Source organism: Vipera ursinii, assembly GCF_947247035.1.
Source record: "Vipera ursinii genome assembly, chromosome: 1".
NCBI classification, from domain to species: domain Eukaryota; kingdom Metazoa; phylum Chordata; class Lepidosauria; order Squamata; family Viperidae; genus Vipera; species Vipera ursinii.
Genome location: NC_139512.1, coordinates 224344651 through 224366283, shown reverse-complemented (window position 1 = coordinate 224366283; position 21633 = coordinate 224344651). Strand labels below are relative to the sequence as shown.

General features: G+C 39.0%; 1 protein-coding gene across 1 annotated transcript in view; it reads right to left on the bottom strand.

Moving 5' to 3' along the window:
* DLGAP2 (DLG associated protein 2) overlaps positions 1 to 21633 on the bottom strand; it is a gene marked incomplete at its 3' end in the record, with an annotated part of 96104 nt that overhangs the window by 25596 nt on the left and 48875 nt on the right. The window contains exon 5 of the mRNA XM_083348161.1: positions 4594 to 4943. Coding sequence (XP_083204287.1) covers positions 4594 to 4943 — 350 coding nt within the window. The remainder of the gene's footprint in view (positions 1 to 4593; positions 4944 to 21633) is intronic.

The following is a 21633-nucleotide window of genomic DNA, read 5'->3' as shown; positions in this document are numbered from 1 at the left end:
CTTCTGAGATTCGAACCTGGGCTGATTGCATATTAGGCAGTATATTTACCTCTTGAGCCACAGGATCTCTCTCGCTCTGTTAGCTTTCTGCAAGGGGAGATATGTGTCAAATGTTAACTATTTAGATTACCTTGCTAGGCCCCAAACATGGGGCAAATCTTTATTTCCTGTTTTCAGCCTATCTTGAAGGCCACACCGGCTGTAGTCACACCGGACAGTTCATATATTTGTGTAAATTACTAACAAAGAATTAAGGGAGACTGAGATGCATTTCTGACTCTTTAGTCTTCATCAGTCAGCCATACCCTTCTGAGATTCGAACCTGGGCTGATTGCCTTCAAGATAGGCTGAAAACAGGAAATAAAGATTTGCCCCATGTTTGGGGCCTAGCAAGGTTATATATATATATATATATATATATATATATATATATATATATATATATATATATATATATATATATATATGTGTGTGTGTGTGTGTGTGTGTGTGTGTGTGTGTGTGTGTGTGTGTGTCTGTGTGTGTGTGTCTGTGTGTGTCTGTGTGTGTCTGTGTCTGTGTCTGTGTGTCTGTGTGTGTGTGTGTGTATACAAGCATTTAATATATATATTAAATTAACTCTTATTCAAAACATTTTTTTATCCAGTTTTCCATGGTAGTGACTGGTTTCAGTTTTGCGGACTCTCTGCACCCCCATGGCTGATGTTGCCCTGCCTGGGTCTAAGTTGCCCCAGAGAGGCGACAAAGAAAGAAGGGTGCTTCTGTGATTCTGGAATGGTGGCGGCCATTCTGTTCAACTTGGGGAAAGCCTTCTAACACGACTGGAGAAAGGCTGGCCGTATTGCATTGACCAATCTGAGCTACTAGCAACCGAAGTCCAAAAGCACTAACCAGCACAACTGTGAACAGAGTGCTTGAAACTGAGTGAGGAATTCGATCTTCTCTTTTCTATTCTACATTTAATTTCCTGGAAAGCAAAATACCTCCAAAAGGGAAGGAGTGGGATTTCTCTCCCACCCTTATACTAAGTGGCGAATTAATCTTTTTATGGAGGATCAAAATATATGGAAGTGAAATAAATATAAAACCTGAAATTTAAAACTTAAATCTGGATAAATCTAAAATTGTTTGAATGGTTAAGACTCTCCTTTTAAAGATAATTGTTTATTTTGGAAATTAAAAAACAAACAGTTGCTGACACCTAGTGGTGGATGAAGACTATGACAGCTATGACTTTAATATAAGACTTGGCAAAACCTGGGAATAGCTAATCTGTGTTTGTGACCTTTAAAGTTTTAACAACAAAGAACAGCTGTAACAAAAAAAGACAATAATATGGGCTCTAGACAAAGAGAGAATTATAAATTTCATAAAAAATCCTTTTTGAACTATTTGGATTACAAATATCTATTTAATTGGGACTCTAAAGCTATTTGCAGAGAAAAGAAAGGAAGAGAAAAACTCAAATTTTTGGCCATCATGAATCAGAGACATGTAGAAAGAACATATCAAGAAAACATAAATACTTCACAGGAGGAGATATATAGTATACTGCAACTAATTCAAACAACAATGACTTTAAACCACAAAGAAATCCAAAATAACTTTGGAAATATAAATCAATCTATTTCTAAGTTAACTCTATAATAAAAAAATTCCCAGAAAACAACAACAGAGAAGGAGCAGACAAAACAGATAAATGGATATAGAATTGAGAATAGAGACTTAAAGATGGAACTTAACAAAACAAGAAAACATGATTTAATCCTAGTGGGAAAAATTCACAAGAATTGGAAAAAAACAACTTATTCCTTAACACTACAAAATAAATCTGAGGACAAAAAAACAGACTGGATAAAATGGACTGTAGAGATGTCAGGAACTTTGGAGAGAAAGGAAATGATAAGAGAACAAACATGGAAAGGCTGAAGCCCCATACAAAGACACTTCACCTGATTTACTTTTTATATCTACAGCAACATTTACGAAATACATTGATTAAGAAAGATACTGGGCAAAGGAAAAAGACTAAAGTGGAAACCAAGAAAATAGATGATGGGACTTACCAGAGAGAATGCTTAAAAAAGAAACATTTGTTTGAATATGGTTAAAGAAATAGAAAGGTTTTGGAATATATATGACATTCTAAGAGGGTGAATTCCCTAAATAATATAGAATGCTTTTCCCCCTTTTTTATTCTCCTTCTTGATATGAGTAATATAAAAAAGTTGAAATGACTTAGATAAAGGAAATGTTTTAGATACTTAAATGTGATTGAATTTAAACTGCATCCTTTCCATTAGACTGTAGCAAAGCCATTGGACAGGAAATGGATGGATTTTTATCCAAGCCTCATAGCATTTCATAGGCATAGCTCCTTGAGTCGAATTGCACATAGCTACAGAAATGCTTTTGGAAGGTCTCTTTTAAATGAGACAGTCAAGAAATGCTTCATGGTATCTATTTAATTCAGCAATAATTATTATCAATAGAATCATTTTTATTTTAAGGGAACAGTAATTACATCTTCCTTTCCTTTCCTTTCCTTTCCTTTCCTTTCCTTTCCTTTCCTTTCCTTTCCTTTCCTTTCCTTTCCTTTCCTTTCCTTTCCTTTCCTTTCCTTTCCTTTCCTTTCCTTTCCTTTCCTTTCCTTTCCTTTCCTTTCCTTTCTCTTTTGGCAGGAACTATCATGTCCAAGACACCTAAGAGCACAAACTTGGAACCAGCATCCAACTTCAACACTCACCCTGCTGCCAATATTGCCAGGAGGGGAAAGGTGAAAAATGCAATAGTAATACAACCTAATTAGGGAGGATGACTACACAACATCCAAGGTTACCTTTTCCTGCTTCAGAGAATCCTCAACCCTAGATAAGATGTTAATGAAATCTAAATTAATTGTTGGTCCTTCTACGAGCTTTTCAGCTTCAGAGAAGGGAAACCTGACAGCCACATAAACCAATCCAACTAAAGCAATCCAAACCAAGCAGCCATTCTAGACTCATGTGGTTAGTTTATTATGATTATGAACCTACTCATTAGAGCTTAGCACTATGGGAACCCATGTTTTTATGGCTTGTGCAACAAACATTTATGGATCAATCCAGCTATTATTGTGAAGCATCATCAGGAGTGTCAATGGGGTGAAGTATCAGAAAAGTTAAGATGGTAGGTGAGATCAAAGCCCCACCCCCTTTGATGTGCAATACATGCATGACACATACCTAGAAAAGTGGCAAGGCTTCAAATCATGTGAACCTGCCCACTACCTTGCATTTTGGGACTCCCACATCCATGGAAACTCCTTGGTTGCATGAATTAACAGATCTCAGTTAACCTATCTCCTTAGTTATTTTGATTTTTATTAAAATAAAAATAAACAATGCTGCTCCAATAAATGGGCTAATTGAAGCAGTGAACTTTATAGCTAGTTTAAAACTGATTATTCTGACCAATGAAGCATCACTTCTATGGTGCTTGCTTATTACCAGGAATTCGTTCTATTTCTTATCACCAAATGTAAAGATGATTTTAGAAATACCTGTCTATTTCTAAAATAGAGGTATAGGCAGGTTCTGTGGAACCTCAAGATTTGTAAAAGTTGTGTTGCAGGTCAGACCTATAGGCATGCTGTAATTTTTATTGATATTTTGCTGTAGTATGTGCTTAGAAATATTTCTTCTTGTTACACTTGTGGCATTATCAGCAGTGGAAATTATACTACATTATGCTAAATCATTCTAAGCCATGCAACATTATGTGCTACTGTTTTATCATAGAATGATATCATTACAATTTTTAAGAAGGGAAATGATTAATGTAAATTCACACACACACACACACACACACACACACACACACACTGAAAAATACCACCATAACAAGTCAAAATGTCAAAGCTGACATTCTTAACAGAGGAATATTTTCAAAGAAATTATCTCCATAAAAATAATAAAGGTGGGATATGAATGAATGAATAAATGAATAAATAAACAAACATTGAATTAAAATCTTAATGCATGGGCTATAGCATCACATTTTGCAGATTCAAATCCATTTGCTTCAAAATCTCTTCCTTTCTTCCCAAACACCAAAGGAAATAGGTGTTATTTGTGCTATTTTCTTTATAAGATTGTTTTCTTATAGCTTCAAACTCACTCTTCTATATTAGTCTCCATTGCTAGGTAATTAAAACACAGCCATGAATGAAAAGCAGGGCAGTACAAAGTAGAGAGGAATATCTGACTACAGTTTGACAGTTGCACAGCCATAATTTCATGATCTCTCCGGGGAAAGAGAGAAAGATGAACATGCTGTGTTCACTTGTGGCTGAGCAGGATAATTGTCATCTGCAGCATTAGTGGCAGATAACCAGATATATTCATTCATTTTATTTCCGGGCACTGCACACTGGCTCAACTCTGCCCTGCATGGTCATGTAGCCAGGATATGAATGGTAATTCATGATAATCGCTGCACACAGGGATTGTTGTTCAGGTTATTAGGGGCTTCTGGGCTGAATGACTCATTTGATGTTCTTTACTGAGCTCAGGTGAGCAGCTTATCCCAGAACAGGTGTTAAGGACAGGCTACCTGGATCCCTATAGAGGAGCGCCGACTCTTCAGGAACTCCTCAGCCTTTGTCACAAGGATGGCCTTGTCGCTAGTTCTCACGGAGCTGATTTGACTGTCCGACATGTGGCGTTGTGCAGCTGCCGTTTCCATGGCCAGATTCATAGCCTTGTTGCTATCCAAACTGTCAGTGGAATTGTACATCCTGAGGCCATCCTGAGGCCATGGGGAAATCCCCTGAGTCCGGCTATCCTGATAGGCATCCTGGGTGGATTCTGTGCTGCTCTGTGCTGTAACCGAAATGAGTGGCTTTGAGGTGGTTCGCGGGGGTACAGGTGGCGGGGTCTTTTTGTAACTTGTGTAAGTTACAGCTGAGAAAGGAATGCAGAAAAGGAGAGAAAACAGGGTTAGTAAAAAGCATTACAAGGAAACAAAGGCGGCAAACCTGACTCTTGTTACTTAAAAACTGGAGGCCCTTCTTTAATATTTGCATCCATGAGTCTCCTCAGAATCAGCATAAATTCTCCCTCATAAAAAGAACAGGTTGCTATAGCAACACATACCTTGCATTTCAAACACTAAGTAACAATGGCAGGGAGCATCCTCAGCCATTAATAAGTTAAAGGAGTCCCCCCCCACCACCATGCAGAGGCTTGGGTGGGGAAGGGAAGATCAGTAAAAAGGTAAAAAGGGTCTGAATCTACACACTTAAGGAGGGGGACTCCTTGGAGTTTGAGCTGCATGAAAAGGCTGCTAAGATTCTGCAGGGCCTAAAACAAGTTGTGAATGATATTGTAGCAAGCAATAACTGAATCACAGGTCCTGTGTCTTTTTCAGTTATAGCAGGTATTTAGGTGATGATGAAGAGAAAGTACTGAAAATATGCTGAATAAAAAGCCGGATGATATTTTCTGAAACTGGAGAATCATCTGAGGCAGCATTTCTTCTAATGCTATGAAATGGTCTGCTGTCCTAGTAAAGAAGTCAGTTTCACCTCTTCCCTGTTTTAATTATCCCATTTAGGCAGAATAAAGTGGATGTACAGTAAAAGATTGTAGGTGATCACATCATGATTACAGTCACATCTTGTCAGCTCCAGTAACATTTCTCTTTTTGTAAAGGCCCTGAGAAGAAGCTTTGGAGGCTGAAACAAAAAAGGAAGTTAAAGTCAACTTTCTCCCTCAGCTCTACTAACTTCTTCCACTCGCAATGTTTGCAAGGATTCACTACCAACAAGCTGATGGATGTGCTCAAGGCTAGTTACACAGAGCTGCAAGGCAGCAGGATTTTTTCCCCTCAGGGAGTAATTTGCACTTTCTAGGAATTCTGTTAACTACAAAGACATGTAGGTGTGTCACATGAATATGGAGGTGGTTGGCAGTTGACCCCTTCTGGGATTTTTGGACTTCCCAAATAGGGCTGGTCAAATGCTACCATCTTAAAACCTACCAATACATATCTTATTGCTACTGTCTTTGTTCAGAACTGGCCCGTTGCCCTTTCCTTCCACCCAAGTCACAATACTATATGACCTAATCAATAACTTAGAACAAGACTTCTGGTTTTATTGAGGAGAAATAATGTCAGGGAATTGCGCAGCAGGTGTCCCAATGAAGTCAGAGTCGCTGACATGAACTTGTAGTTTTATATAAATAAATATATTTTAAATCTATATTCACAGCAAGCAAGATAGTTGGGCAAATAGGAGCATTATGAGGTAAATCACAGAGCGCACAGGCACACAAGAAAAAGGCGGGAAAAAAGGGAAACTCCCTCTCCACACCCACAGCAACCAATCACAAAGCAGATTGCCTCAGGAAGGAGCCAGTATTCTCCAATCAATCAACCATAACTGTGTGTTCTGGCTCATCATGCAACTCCACTGTTCCAGTTACTAAATTTAAATAACAAATAAACTGAAATTTATTGTAATGCAGGTAGTCTTCAACTTATGACCATTGCTAAGTGAGGTGATAGTTAAGTGAGTCACAACTGATTTTATGATTTTATGTTAAGCAAATCACCACTGTCATTAATTCACATGGTTGTTAAGTGAATCCAGCTTCCTCCATCGGTTTTGCTTGTTGGAAGCCGGCTGGGAAGATCACAAAAGGAAATCATATGATCCCAGAACATTGCCACCATTGTTAAACACATACTGGTTGCCAAACAACCCAATTTTGATCATGTGACTGTGGGGATGCTAGTTGTTAAGTACAAGGACTGGTCATAAGTCACTTTTTTCAGTGCCAAACAGTCACTAAACAAATGTTCATAAGTTGAGGACTTCCTCTAGAAAATAGAAAGTTACAGGGTAAAATGGGGCTAATATACAGTATCTTTTTTTCTCATTAAATGGAATGGGGAATTGACCCCTACAGTAGTCAAATGCATAGTTTCTCAAGCCAGTTATTCTGATATCGAAGGGGGGAAAATAAGCTGTAAATGCTTCTTCATGAAAAGTTCTTCTATTGATAGGGCAGACAAAACCAGCATGTTCCCATTTTACCTGCACAGAATGGAATTGTACATGAACAAAATTAGAAGCAAAATGGACACAGGGAGGTGAGTGATATGGAATTATTTCAGACACTGTTAATCAGCGCCCCCCCCCAACCATTAGGCACCAGGGACCGGTTCCGTGGAGAGAGGTTTTTCTGCAGACCAGAAGGGGCATGGGTTTGTGTGTTGCCTGCATCCCATGGATGGAGCTTCACTTGTTTGCACAGACCAGTTTCTAACATGCCGTGGACCGGTGCCAGTCCATGGAACAGAAGTTGGAAATCCCTGCTGTTAATGGCTGTCTAGAGAATGGCTCTGCCCATGAAGTCTTCAGAAGTTGAACTCTATCTGAATGAGCCTTTACCTAGTTTATAGTATTACAAGTTAATCCAGGATGAAAACACAGCAGACTACTGATTTCAATAAAGATCTCTATATGCTTTATTAAAAAATTTCCTGGAAGCTGCTCTTTTTCACCAAAGAAAACTCTTGGGAGAAGGAAGGGGAACCAAAGAAGAAGCTACAATGGTGCTCCATTTGGAAAACAATATAATGATAACCCTTTTAATTTCCTTTCAAAGGTGAGGAATTACATTGCCTTTGATTACTTAAATGATTTACTAAAAATACATATCTATTGTTATTGCAAGAGAGTGACTGTGCTTACAAGACAGGCTTATCTATAGTAATATTAACAACAGGTGAATGTAGCCATTAAGCAGTTTACTGAATTAACCAGTTCTATATAGTTGGAGCAAATTTCTGACCTCTTCTTAATTAGAGGAGATTTTGTGAATGGTACTCTAAAAGTGGCAGAATTCAGGCTTTTTCAACAAGCAAGGTGCTGAACTTGGAGCTAGAAGTTTCTGTTTTTCTTGTGATGGTCCAACCAATATATTACATTGATCACATTACACTTGAATAAAAGATTGGAACGGGCTACTTTTTATGTCTAATTTCCAATTTTAATCTTTGAGACTATCAGAGGGACTGGTGGTCTCATTATGATTTTACACAGATGTAAATTTCTGTAGGTCTTTTTGAATTCCCACTTGCAGAAGCACACTACTTGGTCCCCATATAAAGGGATTCTTCCTGTGTGACACCCTAAATTGTGCAACTATTTTAGAATTTTTCTTGGTTCTTGTCCCCTCCAGTTTCAAAAAAGGTGTGAGGCTGCAACTTTTGGATTCAGCATTTTGCATTGTTTTAATATTTATATGATTATTGTTGCTTTAAGTATTACATGTGTAATTATTACCATATATTACAGTTTCTGTCTCTTCTTTGATTTACTCAACACAATCAGAATGTGTGGCTTTTTTCTTCTCCATTGATACCAATTACTATTTTAACAGGCAAATATTGGGAGAAGGAAAGATTCCCCGTCTCACTGCATAGAGGACCCAATCTGGATTAAGCTCCTATTTATTTTCACTTGAGTAAAGATAATACATATTGTATAATTTCAAAAATTCTGTGGCTTCATTTTGTTCCACTGCTGCTTTTTAAGAACCATAATTGAAAGAATCAAAAGAAAAGCACACTTCATTCATACAACAATTCCTTGTTAACTGCTTTATTATATTTATTTCAGCTACGACACTGAAGATATGGAGGGATCAATAGGAATTTGAAACCTTTGCATATTGCCTGGCGACTTTCAAATAGGTCCCAGTCTACTTCTTGGTCACTCAACCAACATGATCTATCCACAAAATGACTGTTTTTCTTTCATTAAAAAAAACACAGTCTGAAGCATAAGCATCTACTTCAAACAACCACAGGGTTCAGTTTTATTCAGTTTTTAAACAGTGCACTTTTTATATGTATAAATTTTCTTTGTAGGAACAATGCTGTAGCCTTTTCTGTTGTTATCTTGAATATCCTGACTCCTTTGTTGAAATTCTAGGAAGGAACAAAAAGTACAGTTATTTACCTAGATACAATTGTTTTAATACAATGTGCATCAAAGGGTGAAGACAAAGGCTTGCCAATTTTAAGTTAGCTTAAGATACAAAATTTGGTTAAGTAAGCTACCAAATGTTCAGTTAAAAAGATTATATTGCATAATCATGTTGAGTTAGTTCAACACGGGTTCATTTTAGATGAATTCATGTGGTCTATTGTGCTACAGTTGTGTAAGATAAGAAATAAAATACTTACAGTGGTTCTTGAGAGTGTCCACAAACAATCTTCTTGCTACACTGGAACTTGCTACTACAGGAAGGATAGGACAGCTGAAATGGAAGCTAGATAATTTGATATTAAAGAATATCTGGTAGATCCTAAAAAGAAGTAGCTGACATCTAATATGTTTGATGGGGGAGAACAGCTTTAGAAGTAGTCATTTCCAGTCCAGTGCTCTCTAGCATTGTATTACAGGTCCCATCATAGACAGACCACATAGCCATTGACCCTGCTTGCTGGAGATAATGTGTTAGAACACCTAGGTGTCAGTGGTGTAATGCCTCTTCATCCAACTTTGCAGGATTAGGTTGAAGGCAGAAGACAGAGAATAACATACTTACCAAATAATGTTTGTATTACAGTAGTGATAATTCTGAAAGTGAAAATAGTGTGTTTGTATTCTTACACTTAAGAATCTTTTGCAGGAGTCCTTTTAACTCTTGCACACAATGTTATGAGACCACAAAATCTGATAGACATACAAGGCTACTGTTTTATTTGTATAGCATACAGCATAAACATCTTCCCTGTATTTAATTTCTGTTTGCCTAAGCTGGCGTGGAAAGAATTAGACTACTTGTCCCAGGTTTTATACATATATTCTTCTTTAAACTACGAATTATAGCACACTGAATATATATATCAAACAATATATGAATGAGATGGGAAAGCTCTGGGACAACACTTTTAATTGGAATGTTAGTCATCTGAAGGACACATTCAGGAAAGTGTCAAAGGCACACAGTGCAGGATCCCTCCATAAATTCTATCTCATTTGAAAATATGAGCTACCTATGAATCAATATAACACTAGTCTAAGTGGAAAATATCTAGTCTGACGGAGATAAAATTTCACTTGAATTTCACTTATTTTCCATTGCTGGAAAGACATGAAAACATATTGCATTTTCTGTGTGACAAATTTCATTCATCACAGATGCACTCGTGCCTTGCCTTCAAAATGTTACAGCCCTGTGATGGACAATACAAAGGAAGTATGACAGTTTTAGCTATAAATATTTCATTTTCTAATTAAATAATGGCCCTATTTAAGAATTTTTTTAGTTGTCCTGTTCTCATGTTCCACTGAGACATTTCATTTTTAAAATAAAAATGCTACAGCCGTTGACTTTCACAATCTGATTTTTATTAAAAGAATGAAAAGAGTAGGAGAATCATAAAATAAGTTTTTCCTTTTCCTAGCATTTGTCCAGCTTGGCTGCAACTTGTGTGAACTGGGCTTGCCATTCCACGTGGTCTGCAGCATTTCTACAGTTGAGCTTTCAGCAAATGGTGATGGGACAAGAGCCTTGTTCCTCAACCAGTTTCCCACAGAGCCTGTGGTCCATTGTTCTTAGTTAACAACTACTTTTCAATTTACAACATACATTCTTCCACCACAAGAGGCAATGCCTTAGAAAAGAATCTGTATCCTTTAAAGGCTCGAAAACTGCAACAGGCTTTGTGCAATACGATAAAGAATGTAGTTGAAATATGGGCAAGACCAAGAGCAGAGTTGATCTTGTCATTAGCCACCCCTTAGCCCAACATGCCACCCACCAACCCTGTCTGGCCTGACCTGCTAGTGAACCCACAGACCTTAAGCCTTACCACTGATTCTGACATCTAGGCTGAAACTCACCAAATCTCTCTTAGATAAAAAATTGGCAAACACTGACAACTCAGTTAAAAACTAGGAGACCTTCCACCAGATATGAACATTCCTCACACTCACAATAGGCTTCCCCACTCAAGCCCATCACCTCGAGGTCACCACATTAACTTAGAAAAGATGACAACTGCAAAACCCCACAGGGCAGGAAGCCACATTTCCTCTCCAGTGGATCTGAAGTGCTTTCTAGTAATCCCTTGCTAAATTTGCTCGGTTTCTAGGGACAAAAGACATCTCTCTATAAAAGAAACCAGCTTTTATTTTCAATTCGTGGCCACTTTTGATCATGAACTGACTATTTTTCTGTTGAATAAACTTCACCTCTGCTTCTAGAAATTGTCCTGTGTTCTTTGGAAAACCTGCCTCATATTGAACCAGAATTTTGTCACGCACAAGCAACCAGAATCACTTGTGAAGAGTCTCAAACAGAAGCTTTATTGTTGGTCACCTATGTTACAAGAATCTTGCCAGACTGACTATATTCCTTTGGGTACAATCAGATGAAGTCTCAAGGATTCTAAAGGAGGTCAGGCATGTGCTGCTTTTCCAGTGCAAGGAATCTGGTCTCCTCTTAACACCTCCCTCCAGTCTAGCTAGAGATCCCACCATATCTTATAATAATCTATTTTGGGTGTGATGGTAAGACGGCATCTGAAAACTTTGCAAAGCATTAGACGTTCATTTTGCCCCTTAGAATCATGCTACCTCCCCCACACCAACTACCCCTAAATAGGCACATTTTCCAGCATTTTGTCCTGGTAAGGTGGTGTGTGTGTGTGTGTGTGTGTGTGAATAACAAAAGGGATGTTCCTAAATACCTTACTTACAGCCCATGGAGTGCTCTTTCTGCAAACCTATCAGAGGGAGAGATTTAATTAAGCAAGTTAGAAAAGGAGAAGCCAGTTTAGCAGCCATTAGATGCCCAAGCTTCCCTTGGCAGCATTTGGGAAAGGAGCAGGATATGTTTCAAATGACAAACTGGGCTTGGAGAGGCGCTAACCCAACTAATTTTAGTCAAGAAGATTCTGAATTGAGCCAAAAGGAATTTGTACATGACTAATTACTACGGTACTTAGAAATAATTTTGTCTCACATGCTAAGCAGAACTTGGGGTGGGATAGGAAGAATATGTGGAATTCAACGAGCTATATGGTAATTGATAATTTAATTTGAAAGATGAGATGCAATTTGTTGAGTGAACATGGCCTTATGATATGCCTGCAATGCTGTTCCTTGCCAATAAATCACTGGCTAATTGAAAAAGTAAATATATAATTAGAGAGGGGAAATGAGGGACTGTTCAGCCACTTAATTGCTGATAACAAGGTCAAATTACCATCAGGATTACCATGGTAATAGAGAATAAGAGTGGATATGAGGCTTTTGCTTTTCATTTGTATTTATAATACGTATGTCCAAAATACAACTAATTCCAGCCTTCCCTGCATACCTCTCAACTGCACCTTAGGTAGAACTATGGCATGTGTGTCTTTGCTTCATTTTTTGGAATAGAATTCAACAATCTATCCCCAAAATTAAAATTATAACAGCATAAATTATCCACAATATGAATAAATGTTTAATTCCTTGTAATTTATTTTTCTTCAAATAGATTCAACTTTGTTTAATAAGAACAGCATTGTCACATTGTTTCTTCACAATTTTCCTTGAAAGTAGTATTGTTAACTCAAATAAAACTACATACTCCACTCGTTAAAAAAAAGGGAAAAATGCTTCTATGATTCAGATAAGATAAAGTTTTGCTCCTGGTAAATATTTCACTGTGGAGTCATTGGTTTTATAAAACACACTGTGACATTTGAAAAGCTCAGGGATTTGCCATAACTTGATGGTCTCCTTCACTGGTCAGCTCAACTCATTTGTCTTATTCTGCCACAGGAGACAGGGTGAATAACACAAGAAGACATGACCAGGATACGGAATGAATTGAAAATATAGCAGAAGATATAAGAGATGGGGAAACCAGAAGATATAGAAATATAAATGGGAAAGGAAACTACAGACTGTTCTCAAAGTGGACCTCTTCTGAGCAACCAGGCCTAAAAGAGATTTTTCTTATAGCCACAACATTTTAAGGCACTCTTAGAATAACAAAATAACAGAGTTAGAAGGGACCTTGGAGGTCTTCTAGTCCAACCTCCTGCTGAAGCAGGAGACCCAATACCATTTTAGACAAATGGCTGTCCAATCTCTTCTTAAAAACCTCCAATGTTGGAGCACCCACAACTTCTGAAGGCAAGCTGTTTTTAAGAAGAGACTGGACAGCCATTTGCCTGAAATGGTATAAGGTTTCCTGCCTGAGCAGGGAGTTGGACTAGATGACCTCCAAGGTCCCTTCCAACTTTATTATTATTATTATTACTTATTCTAATTGTCAGGAAATTTCTCCTTAGTTCTAGGTTGCTTCTCTCCTTGATTAGTTTCTACCCATGGCTTCTTGTCCCGCCCTCGGGTGCTTTGGAGAATAGGCAGCCCTTTAGATATTGGAACACTGCTCTCATGTCACCTCTAATCCTTCTTTTCATTAAACCAGATACACCCAATGGACGGCAGGTTAGGTGAAGCAGGCTGTGTCAGTGTGGTGTTCCAGGCAAATGGAATTAAGACTGAAGGCACTTTTATTTACAGTGTTTTGCGAAATGGGTGAGGACAGAAATCAGGTAGCTCCTCTTTTCCCCATTATTAATAGTGCAGCTAAATGCTACTCTGAGGCTTCCTCTATTTTCTTTTTCCTCCTACCTTCCCATCCTTTTTCCTCCCTTAGTAATGTAAGTAGTGGCTGTCCTAAGCCACCCCTATCCCAGCCATGGCAGTTCAGGATTCTTTCTTTATCTCTTTTTCCTGTTTAACAAAAGTGGAACACAGTTTCTTCCCAGTTCCTTTCTCCAACCCTCCTACCTTGTTGCCTAAAACTTCTAAAGGAAAGTGATACTCCTCCTTCTCTGTGCATTAATGACTCCCTTTAAATTTTCCAGAAATTGCATCATCAGCTTTTAAGTTTTATATAACCCATGTATCTTTGATTTAGGGAGAGAAAGAGAGATCAAAAAGGAAAGATAAAACTAACAAAATTAAAACAGAGGGCAAATAGAGAGCATTGCTTTGGCCTTTCAAATTTTGACACTTACTACTTGCAGCACTGAAGAAGGAGAGTGAAAAAGTTGGCTTGAAACTTAACATTAAGAAAACCAAGATCATGGCATCCGGCCCTCTCAATTCCTGGCAAATAGATGGGGAAGAAATGGAGGTAGTGACAGATTTTATTTTCCTGGGCTCCAAGATCACCGCAGATGGGGACTGCAGCCAAGAAATTAAAAGACGCTTGCTCCTTGGGAGGAAAGCCATGGCAAATCTAGACAGCACACTAAAAAGCAGAGACATCACCCTGTCAACAAAAGTGCATATAGTCAAGGCTATGGTCTTCCCAGTTGCAATGTATGACAGTGAAAGCTGGACCATAAGAAAGGCTGAATGCCAAAGAATTGAAGCCTTTGAACTATGGTGCTGGAGAAGACTCCTGCGAGTCCCTTGGACTGCAAGGCGATCAAACCTTTCAGTCCTAGAGGAGATCAACCCTGACTGCTCTTTAGAAGGCCAGATCCTGAAGTTGAAACTCAAATACTTTGGCCACCTAATGAGAAGGAAGGACTCACTGGAGAAGAGCCTAATGCTGGGAAAGGTTGAAGGCAAGAGAAGAAGGGGACGACAGAGAATGAGGTGGCTGGATGGAGTCACTGAAGCAGTAGGCGTGAGCTTAAATGGACTCCAGAAGATGGTAGAGGACAGGAAGGCCTGGAGGAACGTTGTCCATGGGATCGCGATGGGTCGGACATGACTTCGCAACTAACAACAACTTGCAGCACTGACATGTGTACTCTTAACACTGGTATGAGTGTGACTCTCAAACTAAACAATATTCCATATCCCAGCGTAATCAGTGTTCTTTTGCAAAAGCCACACGTCATGCAAGCCTCCACTTGAACACTTGCATTGAAGCTAGAGAGTCTTGAGCTACACAGAGGCCAATAGATGACATACAAAAGGTTCTATTTCAATTCTGTTAATTAGCAATAAATTATAGTGTATCAAGTAGTTGAAGTCTTGAAGACAGTGAAGTACTGACAGCAGCTTGCTTTCTCCCATTTTCCAGACAATCTTTCCTGCTGTCAGATAGGAAGCAGAATTTACTGTTCTGTGCACTAAAAAAACGAGCATAATTTAAGCATCTGTAAACATTGTGCCATATATACTCTCTGCATTTTTGCAGAGGCTGAAGTGTCAGAGCCCTGGCAGTGTTCCTGTAATTAAGCAGACTTCAAATGTGAGTCATAATAGCAGAGGGCAAAGTTTGTATTCATTTTATTAATGTTTGTATCATCAAAGTATTTTTTCAGGATGATCAACATGATGTGAGCAATTTTAACAGCAGCAATCCAGTTAAGGTTCTGTATGTGTGTGTGTATGTGTGTGTGTTTGTGTGTGTGCATTAACAGCAAAATAAAGGCATGTATTCAATCCACGAAATAAGTATCAATGTTTTCTAGTGTGGGGCATGTGCATTTTATTTTTAAAAGCAGAGAAGAAATGCACAGGTTCCCATATATTAAAAAAACAGCATTTAAATACTGGATATTCCTCATGCATTCTGAATGTTCATTTACTTGTCAAATATTAAAATATTAGTCACTAGCAACTAATTTCAGTATCAGATATATATGGCAGTTAATGTTGCAGTACTTGATAGCATGCTACAGATTAGCATTTGAGAACACCAAAAGATGACACTAATCATATATCATAGTGATTTTCATCCACTTGGCCTCCAAAAAACATTTTCCACATTCATTTATATATCTGCCATAAAGCTTTTCCTTGTGTGTCATGGAAGCCTGTGGATTGCAAAGGATTATGGATGCATGCTCAATTCATTCTTGTTGTTACACATATGGCAGGGGATGATCAGTAGCAGTACATATCCTGCATTCAGAGACAATTCTCTGTAAATACTACGAAGGGATCCTTGAGAAGCTTCCAAAGCATTGGAACATAGACAGTTTAATCCATCACTCATGTTTGAAGTTGCCAGAGAATAATATGTAAGGCTCAACAGTAATTTAAAATTTTACACATAATAGTATTTTTAATCTGACAAATTTGATAATGTATAATTATAACAGCATTTGATTTGCCACAGCATGCTTCACATGTAAAGCCTGCCAAAGGAATGACAAACTGCCAAATGCATCTAAAGTTCTTCAGCATTTGGGACATTGAAATAATCTTTTCTAAAAAAAATAAAAGAGAGAGAGAGAGCAAGTAAGAGGGCGGCAATATGTATATTTAGAATAGCCATATCTTTTTCCCTTTAATATACATCATTTTGGTGGGTTCAAACGCAGAGCCTCCCCCACAAAACCCAATAATCAAGGCTCACTGCAGTTATTATTTATTCAGAGTGCACTTGAGGAATTCCCTCTAGAACAGGGGTGTCAAACTCAATTTCATTCAGAGCCACATCAGCATTATGATTGCCTTCAAAAGGCCAGTTGCTGTCCCCTTCTCTCCCTCAGGCTTGCCCCACAGAAGCCTCTCCTATTCTAGCCCCTTCTCTCTCTCAGGCTTGCCCCACTGACATCTCTCCTCTCCTCTCTATCACCTTTTCTCCCCCCTCACTCCTCCTCTTTCCCGCCAAAACCCCTCCTTTTATATCCTCTCCTCTTCTCCCCCATGCATTCTCTCACTGCTCGGCTGGCCTTTTCATGCAGTGTTCATTAGCTGGAGCTCCATATACTGATTCTGGGGTCCCCAAGCCCCGGCAGCCCCACAGCTCCAGCTAACTCTTCCCCCCAAAGACTGCATGCAGCTGCTGGCCATCCCCGAGCTAGAGCCACGTATGCCGATCCCGAGGCTTCAGCAGAGCCCCAGCAATACCACAGCTCCAGCTGACTCTCCTCCAGGCCTCTCTGGTGCTGCTGCTGCTTCAGCTCACTCCCCCATTACATACTCAATCACCGCCTCCTACTAATCTGCTTGCGGACCAGATCTAAACACATCATGGGCCACATCTGGCCCACGGACCTCGAGTTTGATGTCTGCTTTAGAAAATAGTGAGAGAGAGTCCTACAGACAAAAGGATACACTCATATTTATACATTTCAGGAAAGGAAGACAAAATTATAATAGCAATAACAATAGCACTTAGACTTGTACTACATTCTATAGTGCTTTACAGCAGAGGTCCCCAACCTTTTGGGCACCAGGAACCAGTTCTGTGGAGAAAGGTTTTTCTGTGGACTGGAGAGTGTGTAGTTTTGTGTACTGCCTGCATCCTACGGATGGGGCTTTGCTTATTTGTGCAGACCGGTTGCTGGCATGCCACGGACCAGGGGTTGGGGACCTCTGCTTTACAGCCCTCTCTAAGTAGTTTACAGAATCAGCCTATTGCCCCCAATAATCTGGGTTCTCATTTTGCTGATCTCAAAAGAATGGAAAGGTGAGTCAACCTCAAGCCCCAACATGATCAAAGTCCAGACTGTGGGCAGAGTCAGCCTGCAATGCTGCATTCTAACCCCTATGCCATTGCACCATATAATCATACATTTCACAGGTAATAGATGATATAAGCATGAATATACGGTACGTAATTAGCAAGCCGCAAGTTGCTTCCTTGCCTTCTACTGTATTTTCAAGAATTATTGTCTTCACAAAAAGAAACATATCAATTGTGTTGCCACAGCAGTTTTGATAAACGTACTGAGAAATGAGGATGTCAAGGTAGCACCAATTAACACATATTCCACCTTCTATGTTTCTATCTTGTTAACAAGCTCCCACTCCTACAAAAACTTGTTATCATCACAGTTTTAATAATTTCTAATGAGAGGACAGCTCCAGTAGAAATAGATGAGCTGACTCAGAGAAATCTCATATGTCTAGTTCTTCGCTTTTTAAAGTATTCTCTGCTATCTACTGGTTTCATACATGTACATATCCTTCTACAGATAAACACAACTACTTCTTTGGACTTGAGGGAAGTCTGTAGTGGGGTGCCCCAGGGCTCTGTTCTGGGCCCAGTGCTCTTCAACATCTTCATCAACGATTTGGATGAGGGGATAGATGGTGAACTCATCAAATTTGCAGACGACACCAAGCTGGCAGGAATAGCCAACACTCCAGAAGATAGGCTTAAGATACAGAAGGATCTTGACAGACTTGAACATTGGGTGCTATTTAACAAAATGAAATTCAATGGTGAAAAAAGTGAGGTTCTACATTTAGGCAAGAAAAACCAAATGCAGAGGTACAGTATAGGTGGTACCTTGCTCAACAGTAGTAACTGTGAGAGGATTCTCAGAGTCCTAGTGGACAATCACTTAAATATGACGAGCAGTGTGCTGCAGCTGCCAAAAAAGCCAACACAGTGCTAGGCTGCATCCAATTTTGGTCATCACAATGTAAAAAAGATGTTGAGACTCTAGAAAGAGTACAGAGAAGAGCAACAAAGCTGATTAGGGGAGTGGAAGCTAAAATACACAAGGAATGGTTGCTGGAATTGGGTATGTCTAGTTTACTGAAGAGAAGGACTAGGGGTGACATGATAGCAGTGTTCCAATATCTCAGGGGCTGCCACAAAGAAGAGGGAGTCAATCTATTCTCCAAAGTGCCTGAAGGCAGGACAAGAAGCAGTAGATGGAAACTAACCAAAGAGAGAAGCAACCTAGAACTAAGGATAAATTTCCTGATAGTTAGAACAATTAATCAGTGGAAGAACTTGCCTCCAGAAGCTTTGAATGCTCCAACACTGGATTTTTTAAAGAATGGACAATCATTTGTTTGAAATGGTATATGGTTTCCTGCCTGAGCAGGGGATTGGACTAGAAGACCTCCAAGGTCCCTTCCAACTCTATTATTGTTATTATCATTATCATTACTACTACTATTACGATTACTATTACTACTATTACTACTACTATTACTACTTTGGATTGCTTATTGAGAGATGTAGTTTTATTAAAGCTATTCGATTTTTTTTATTTTTTATTTTGCCAGGCTAGAAACCAGGAGATCTTGAATAGTAGTCTCATCTGAGGTAACAAACCAGTTGGATGATTTGGGGCCATTCATTTTCTCAGCCCTCGGAAGCAAACAAGGGCAAACCACTTCTGAAATATTGCCAAGAAAACTGCAGAGACTTGTCCAGGCAGACTCCAGGACAACTTGCCACGGGCCAACTCTCCATGGGACAATTCAACCCTACATTAAACGTTTCATTCAGTTACTTTTATTATACGTTTTCACTGAAATTATTCTAACTCTTGTATCTCTGGTTTGACTTTCTTTATTTTATTATTATTGGCCATGGTTCTATTGAAATTAATTTAAGTTTTGTATTTGCTGAATTGTGACAAGTTGTCCCATGATGTCTTGGCCGTGGCAAATTGTCCCATTCCGATCTCCAGGACTTAAAAACTGACTCAAAGCTACCATCCGTAAGGGAGGGAAAAAAAAGATTTTGGCTGCAAAAATCATTTGGAGAACAACTAATGCTACAGTATTGTTTTGGCATTTATGGTTGTCTACATTTTGCAGCCTGGATAGAATAGCCCTCATTTTGTTCTGCTGGCTTAAATAAGCTTCCTAGGTATTAAGATATGCTCCCTTTTTTTCCACAGTACTTCTTTTAATCCTTTCTCATAGATCCAATTTCTCTTGCTAACCAGGTGCAAAACTGGAGATTTAGCCAGCATCATTATGCTTTTGTTTATTCTTACTCCAGTAAAAAAAAATTAGGAAATTGAGTCTTTTAAAATCAGATGTACTTAATAAAAGGTAAAGGTAAAGGTTCCCCTGCACATGCGTCCTAGTCGTTTCCGACTCTAGGGGCCGATGCTCATCTCCGTTTCAAAGCTGAAGAGCCAGCGCTTGTCCAAGGATGTCTCCATGGTCATGTGGCCGGCATGACTAGATGCCAAAGGCGCATGGAACACTGTTACCTTCCCACCGTAGTGGTCCCTATTTTTCTACTTGCATTTTTATGTGCTTTCAAACTGCTAGGTTGGCAGAAACTGGGACGAGTAACAGGTGCTCACTCTGTTACGCGGCACTTGGGATTCGACCTGCCAAACTGCCGACCTTCTGATCAACAAGCTCAGCGTCCTAACCCACTGAGCCAACGCATCCCTTAATGCTTCCATATAAATGCTAAACAGTGATACAAGATTTAATTAATTTCTTACAGAAACGTGATCTAAACTGATATGGAGGTGACAAATGACCCTTGAAGGATCCATCTCAAAATTATCACTCTATTGGTGCAAATATCTTTAGAGAATCTTTGTAACAAACAACAAATCCATTCATATATCAATAAGAATCTTTGCCCCTGAAATGGTGGTCAAAGTGTAGGTTGATTTGATTATGCTTATTGGGACTGATTTTCAAACTGCAGACTTATTTAAAAAGTTCCCTGGAAACACAACCCTAAAAATATTATAGAGTACACTCCATTGAAGATAGCGAGGCTTTCTTTTGAAAATAAATGAATGGGATCGCCGCTGCTAGAAATTGTATTTGGGTACGTAGGTGGCAAATGGTGACCACGCAGGTCTAGGTGATATGATTTCAAGTCACTGATATGAACTGGGTAGATTGTCAACACTGGTAATTCCAAAATATGGGCATTAGTATACTTCTGTGCATGCTTTACTGCCAACAAACTATGGCAGGAGTAGGCAACCTTGGCTCTTTTATAACTCGTGGACTTCAACTCCCAGAATTCCTGATCCAGCATGGCTCAACTTGGAAACCTCTCCCTTTCCCCTCAGCATAGCTGGCTCAGGAATTCTGGGAGTTGAAGTCCATGAGTCATAAAAGAGCCCAGGTTGCCTACCCCTGGACTATGGGATTAAAGGAAAGATACCTCACTTTCTGTAATTAAGGAAGTTTCTGATGCCTGGATCTCTCCCTGATCAACTGGCCTGGGCATAATTAAATTCCAAAAACAAGTCAAAAGCAATTGTTTATGAGGTTGCAATCCCTACCACCAATGTAGCGAGAAGCTGAGTTTCCTAAATTTCTCTCTGCTCAATTATCAGTCTCATATGAGTCTGGGAACTTAATACTTGATTAACCATTAAAAGTATGATGAAAGAGATGCTTCTTGATAGATTTTTAAAATTACTTCCTCCTTCCCCCCCACCCCATTTTATTCATGGGATAAACTTGATTAATTTGTTCTCAACAGTAACAGCAAACAGAGAAATAACACTTGTAAAAATTTATTTGGTTTGCTTTTTGAAACTGAAAATGACATATATCCCCTCTAAAAAAAGGGTGTGTGTGCTTAAATTGGATTAGAGTTGTATCAGTTATGTACTTCATAAATTTCAAGTTGTACTACATAATTATTTCTATTAGCAAATAGGACAGATTGAAAAAAAAATAAGGTGGGAGTGACTGCATTTGAATGTTGACAATATTTAGGATGTATGTGCCCGATAACCAGCACATTCCACATCAGCACACTAATAAATCATAGATTAGAATTTGTCAAGAATCTACATGGGGTGTCAAATTGCGGGCCGGATGCGTCATGCCCAAACCACACCTACCCCATTGCTGGCAATGGAAAAAAAAGTCACAATACATTGCAACACGTCATGTGATGTTGCGAGTTT